We start from the raw sequence: 6,323 nt of genomic DNA on the forward strand, positions 1-6,323 counted from the left end.
AAAACCGTAGATTAAACCAGCGTCAGGACATCAAGTTCCCATAAAATCACCCTAATCCCTCTCGGTCTCGGGAATCTGGGTAGCTTTGAGAATTCTGGTCCAAGAGAGGCGTCAGAAACTCGAAATGAGTGTGGTCCTACGTACGACAAAAGCTATCAGGTGGTCCACTCGAAATCAAAGTGGGAAATTCTAACTAGCCCAATTACCGAAGGATTTGCAGACAAAGAGGACTTGATCCTTTCAGAAGCGGCCTTGAACCCGTTGTCGCTGGATTGACTCATAGATTCGGTTAACCACTATGTCAATCACTCTCTTTGCATCTGTAAACTTCCATCCGATACAGTTCACTTTGGAACACATGGAATTCCAAGAGTCCTCGATGGTGATGACTGTGACTTCTTCAGAATCACTGGGATTTCGTCCGACCAGATACAGTTCGTCAGTAGTGATGCAGTCAAAAGCTCGTTAACCGATACCTGCTGATTCCACAAAACTGGAAACTGTCTTCTCACTGACTGCGATTCATAGCTAGAAAGCAACGTTTGTTGAAGAGTTGTATCGTCTTCAAGGAACAGCGCCTGAAACTGACTATCCAGCCACGTTACAGAGCACCCGAAATCAGGACCAATGCGGACACGCCACGGCCATGCCATCACTTGAAGAGTGTTATTTATGCTATACGAAATGTCCTGGACATCCCGGGCCGTGTCGTAGTAGACCGTTTTGCGATATCTGAGATGACAGATTTAGCATAACTTTCAGCAAAGACCTTGGCTCCAGTCAAGATTCTGTAGAGGTAAACATATTCAGGCAAACCAACCAAGTCTCGGCTGGCAACTGCCATCTCGGTGCAATTATTTGAGAAGTCAATAAAAGCAACAAACGTCCTTTTAGGTGAGACGTATTGCACGACCGATTGCTTCGTTTCTACTTCATATCGGCTAGCAAGAATGTTCTGGTTTAAAGGGTCGTTGCTGTCGGCTAAGGCTTTAAAATCCAGCGACACTGCAGCCACTGTTTCTATAGTATGGTCAAACACGTATTTCGTCGGTCCTATTAACAGATTCTTTGGTGCTATATCAATGATTCTGTCTCCATTAGTTCATCTGGTTTGGATTTGGATTGTATAATTTAGGGAAGCAGTGAGGACTCTACACTTTTAATTGGCTAACTAATGTGGTTATTTACCGAAGTATACAAGGTCCTAGCTTCCTTAGGTAGAGCAATATGAACAACCAGCATATTAGCAGTGGATGACAGCGAAAAGATCAGTTTCTTCCCAGGGTTGGAGCTCTTAAACTCAATCAGAGTACGACATCGCTGGGTTGCGTAAAACGTGAAACGAGGTCAACGAGAGAGCTGCTTTGGGATTTGTTGACTTAATAAGTACCTCCTGTTCCGTTTCTTCATCCCATAGCCTGAGCGGTATTCTGACTTCCTCTTCGCTCGATACGACTTCCTTAAAAACTAACTGTCCATCTGGCCAACAATGCACCGCTGATATACAGACGGACCAGTTCATGGCAAATTGGACATGGAAAGTTCGAGGTATTTCAATTTCAACGTTTCTTTCTCTAAAGTCCTTGTTAGCCACTACTTCTCCTTTCTCTACTGTCTTGCGTTCAACCCTGGCTAAGTAATAATCTTCGAATGAAGGTATCCAAACAGAACCATAATAAATCTGAGCGCCAAAGTCAAAACCAGGAGGTAGTGAACTTCCAATTAATCTTGGGGTGGGAGTTGCTGAAGGTGAGTCTTCGTCTGCTGAGTTACTGGGTTGAAGAGCTATATCTCTTCCAGAAAGTCAGTACTAGGAGCTTGTGAAATTGTGAAAATCCAATTAATTTTGCTGTGGCATTTGCTGCAGGTGAGCGGTATTGTTGAGAGGTGGAGAAGGGACTACGTCGTCTTTCGGAATACTGATAACTCCGTGGAAAGTCGAGGAGCTGGAGGCCCCGCTGTTCAGTGCTTCAGTGAGTGGGATGGGATGCGTGAGCGAAAAGATTTTTGTTGCTGGCTTTGGGACGTGACTAGTAGTGTACATCCACTTATTCCTGAGGTCCCTCCTATCATTGGATTTGTCATTATCGATGAAGTACATTTTGTCGTGCAGAAGTATTCTCGACCGTCATGAATAGAGTGAATTCGCTGTATATGCTAGGCCTTTCTGCTACACCACATCGAAAAGATGGACTCAGTAAGGCACCCCATTGGTATCTCATAAGTGCATGTACACTACTGTGACTGCATCCGTTTCAAGTGACGCAAACAGAGTTGTAAATTCGTTCAGCTCCTTTGCCGGTGGATAGAATGACACCGTTCGTCATGACAAGATGTCCTCTGCAGCGTGAAAGTCTGGATTTCGATCCACCAGTGGCAGCAAGCTTCCAAAAACGACATCTTTGCAAAAACTTGAAAAAGTGAGAATTTTGAAAGTTCAACGACAGTCAACGAAAGGAACGAGCGTGTCACGCGTAGGTTTTGTTATATTTCGAATAATATTATCCTCGCTTGCACCCACCTTGACTCGCTCGTAAAGCCGTAAAGCCTTACAGAGTCAGACTTTCTGACTTTCTCAACTATCAAAGTCCTGAAGACAGCGAAAGTAGGCACCTAGTTTCGGTATGGTGTTTGAGTCTTTGGTTTGACTTGTATAAGATCCTTCGATCGGAAGGGTCTAGCTCGATCGAGTAATGTCATTGAACTTGAAAGCGGGTTGAACACTGAGTTACTGACATTACAGCCCATGAACTACTGCGATTGGACGCTCTCTTACCTATTATAGACACAGAATTGCTGCTATTCCAGTTAGTTTCCTCAAAATCAAATTGTGTTTGAATTCTCGAATTCGAACTTCAAGTGCCTCCTCTCAAACCGCCATTCGTGAAAAGACATGGTTTCAGAGCCCTCCCAGTACATCAGGAGATAGATTCAGTGTTCATTCACCAGAACAAATACTCCAGATCGATTCATCACACACCCTCAAAATACCTCTGTTTTTATCAAGCTGGCCAATCAAGGTAAACATATCAAAACATTTAGCGGTAATTGTGTGTTACATTTTAGCAACCACAGATTCAGGCCTCGTCAAACCTGGTATTACAACGAGTTTCTGACCAGACACTCGGCCCTCAGAGCTCATTTTAAAAGCAGTCGCTACTTGATCCAATCCTCCCAATATCAAAGCTCGATTCCCTATTATGATGGGCTCCTTGCCAGCAAACAAGAGGGGGTTTGCAACGTTCTGCACAAAGTTCTCTAGGAAGGCTTTCTTGGCTGGAACGTGAATGTAATCACCAAGATAGACTGGGTGATGGGTGATACTAGGCGAAGGCAGCATTGCCGGCGCACCGGATATAGTAGCGAGTTGTGTGGGTATGCCAGGTGTTAATGCTTTTGCGCATTGCTATGAATTGAGTGAAATCTGGTTAAGAAGGTGCTTGTAAATAGCAATTGAGAATGGCGTTACTTGCGAGAGCGGTTTCTGAGCCAATACAGTCTACAGCCCATTTCAAGGGCGAGTCACCAGTGATACGTTTGATTTCGGTCAACACACTGGGACTATTCGAGTCTACGACAAATTCTGCTCCCAAAGACTTCACGTACTATCGAATAAAAAGTTGTCAGCAGCACACGACTTCAATTAATCCTCAAAACAATACATACGTCATGATTCCTCGGAGAAGCAGTCCCAATTACCCGCATTCCAGCAAGTTTAAGAATCTGCACAGCAAACAATCCACAAGAAGACGAAGCACCCCAAACCAACACGAAATCCGCGTCCTTTACTTTAGCAGGTGGCAAAGGTATCCTCATATGATGATTTATAGCAAGCACAGAAGTCAAGTATCCGACTCCAAAGCTTGTTGCCTCTGTAAATGGCATGTATGCTGGCATCTTCATTGTATAAAGTTCGTCCATGATGGCGTATTCAGAGTATCCTCCACGTCCTCGTCGAGTAGTTAATCTCGTAAATCCAGCTACTGAATCGCCTAACTGGAGTTTGGAGCAGTTGGGACCTACTGCGACAACAACCCCAGCAAGATCACAACCAGTTTGGACTGGGTATCTTCCTTTGTATGCGTCTGATTTAGCGAGTTTCCAATCAGCTGGATTCTATAAGTGTTATAGAGGATGAGTAAACGGTGTTGATCACAAACTTGCAAAATCGTGGGTTGATGAACTTCGAGAGCTACCAGAGATGCTGCGTGGATGCGAACCAAAATCTCTCCTACGTATGTAAATCAGTATTGGTAAGACACTTGCAGTACAAGAAACACCAAGCTACTAGTGTGTGATCGCTATTAAAACGTACCTTGTCGCGGTACTGGTCTTTCAATCTCAGCAACCACAATATTTGAGATGCCTTCACCAGTAATCATGGCAGCTTTCATGGTAGACATATCTAGTTACAAAGCAGCTTCGTAGCCTCGCAGATCAAAGACTTGGAACTGTGAAAAGCTTCGGGCAATCTGTTTTGAAGACACTGGCGACGATATATTAAACCTGCTATACAGCTTGCTTATAAAATACATATGAGGAAGATCACGATGAGGCCAAATTCTGATCACCACTTGCACCACCACCACTTGACGCCTCTCCTGGCCCGTCTCCACAATGTCCATCACAAGATTCATGATAATGGTCATGACGATGATGACTATGCTTCTTCTTACGAGTCGATTTACTACCACTAGCACCACCATTACCACTACTACTGTTATTCGGTGCGTTGCGGTATTTCGGTTGTCGTTCATATCGATTAGGTACATTTGGACTGTCTTCGTCTGATGTTGAATAATCGGATGAATCTGAGTCATCGAATGAGTATGGTTTGTGATATATACAGCATGCTAGATACGAAGGAAGCGTTAGATAAGTGATGCTCAGCGTGAAAAGCAAACAAGGGATGCTATGGCTCACAGCAAGACTCACATTTTGAAGTCTTCTTTCCCATCCCCTCATTATCCACAACACCAGTCCTCCACTTCACCTTCCTATCAGATCTCTGATCACCACCACCTTGCAAATGCAGCATCCCAGCTATAGCAACCTCATGCTGATGATCTCCTTCCTGCTCATTTGTAATGGTCATTGTTTGACTTCCTGCGGCGGGAGCTCGTTCTCTCATAGCTGTACTCGTACTGCTTATATGTCGTGATGGAGAATCGGGCTGATCTGGATTGTATGTCCCGAATTCAGGTCTTGTTGGATATGTGTTTATTGCGTTTGAATCCGTCATTTTTTTTTGACGAGGGTTTGGAAGATGAGGGAGCTATGAGATGGGGTTTTGAGGGGTATATAAGTTAATGCGATTTGACCCTCTCTACAGCCCTGTCTACTGGGCCTTTTGCTGTCTAGTTTTACTTGAGCTAGTCAAGTTGTGTTGGGTTTTACTGAAGGTTTGGAAGGAATGACAGACGAAGCTCGAAGACACATATCGAAGACCAACGCGAGAAACAGCTCGAGAAAATCTAAATATTTAAAGATTTATTGAGCTACGTGCAAAAATGCTTCAAATTTATTGGGAGGAAAGTCTTTATAAACCAATTCAAGAGTTTTGATCTATCATTGCTGTGTATCTTATGTTACTTTACCCGTACTTAGTACCTTCATTTCCTATCGCCAATGTTCTCCGGCAAATCTTGACTGTTCCATCTCCATAATATGCAAAGCTGGGATACGCAGTAGGCGGCATAGGAGTGGCTCCAGACCATCCTTGCCGTGGGGAGGCTGCTGATCCATCATTGGTACAACTGGATTTGGCACGCCGAAGTAAGGATATGGTCGATATGCTGGACGTTGGAATCCAGAGTATCCTTGCATGGGATTGTGTTGATCCATCATTGGTACAGCTGGATTTGGCACACCAAAGTAAGGGTATGGTCGATATGCTGGATGTGGGATTCCAGAGTATCCATGAGATTGTAAGGCACGTGACGTATTGGATGTGGGTATGTCCTTTCTTGACCACCCAGAAGAGTATCACCAGAAGTAGTGGGTTCTGGTGGTGACAAAAGTGGAGGCGCACCAAATTCGAGACAAGGCTTTGGTGATCGTGGGCTTGCGGCAGCCAGTACATTTGGAGCCAGTTCAACAGCAGCAGCAGTCACACGAGTGGTTTCAACTAATTCAGTTGACGATACACCAGTGTCGACTACTGCTGTTGCTGTTCCATTGCCAAGACTAGCTGAAGTTGATGCAACTTGGCGTGCTTCAGCTGCTTTTGTAGAAGCGCCTTTGGCGGTCTTTGATGCACTTCCAGATGGACTGTTGGTTTCTGCATAGCGAATGCGAGTTCCATCTTCCCTGCGTTGTGGTAT

At 44.5% G+C, this 6,323-nt stretch overlaps 2 protein-coding genes across 2 annotated transcripts; both read right to left on the reverse strand.

Annotated features, from left to right (window-relative positions):
- Positions 1 to 3,055: 3,055 nt before the first annotated feature.
- SmJEL517_g03377 (uncharacterized protein) lies at positions 3,056 to 4,403 on the reverse strand (the record flags this gene model as incomplete). Its single annotated transcript, XM_031169305.1, has 5 exons — positions 3,056 to 3,393; positions 3,470 to 3,605; positions 3,667 to 4,116; positions 4,161 to 4,231; positions 4,316 to 4,403. The coding sequence occupies 5 exons, from the start codon at positions 4,401 to 4,403 to the stop codon at positions 3,056 to 3,058; spliced, it is 1,083 nt and encodes a 360-aa protein (XP_031024746.1).
- A 142-nt stretch (positions 4,404 to 4,545) lies between these two features.
- On the reverse strand, positions 4,546 to 5,242 carry SmJEL517_g03378 (uncharacterized protein; the record flags this gene model as incomplete). Its single annotated transcript, XM_031169306.1, has 2 exons — positions 4,546 to 4,853; positions 4,936 to 5,242. The coding sequence occupies 2 exons, from the start codon at positions 5,240 to 5,242 to the stop codon at positions 4,546 to 4,548; spliced, it is 615 nt and encodes a 204-aa protein (XP_031024751.1).
- Between the last annotated feature and the right edge of the window lie 1,081 nt (positions 5,243 to 6,323).

The sequence above is a fragment of the Synchytrium microbalum genome (genome assembly GCF_006535985.1).
Source record: "Synchytrium microbalum strain JEL517 chromosome Unknown SmJEL517_scf0017, whole genome shotgun sequence".
Taxonomy (NCBI): domain Eukaryota; kingdom Fungi; phylum Chytridiomycota; class Chytridiomycetes; order Synchytriales; family Synchytriaceae; genus Synchytrium; species Synchytrium microbalum.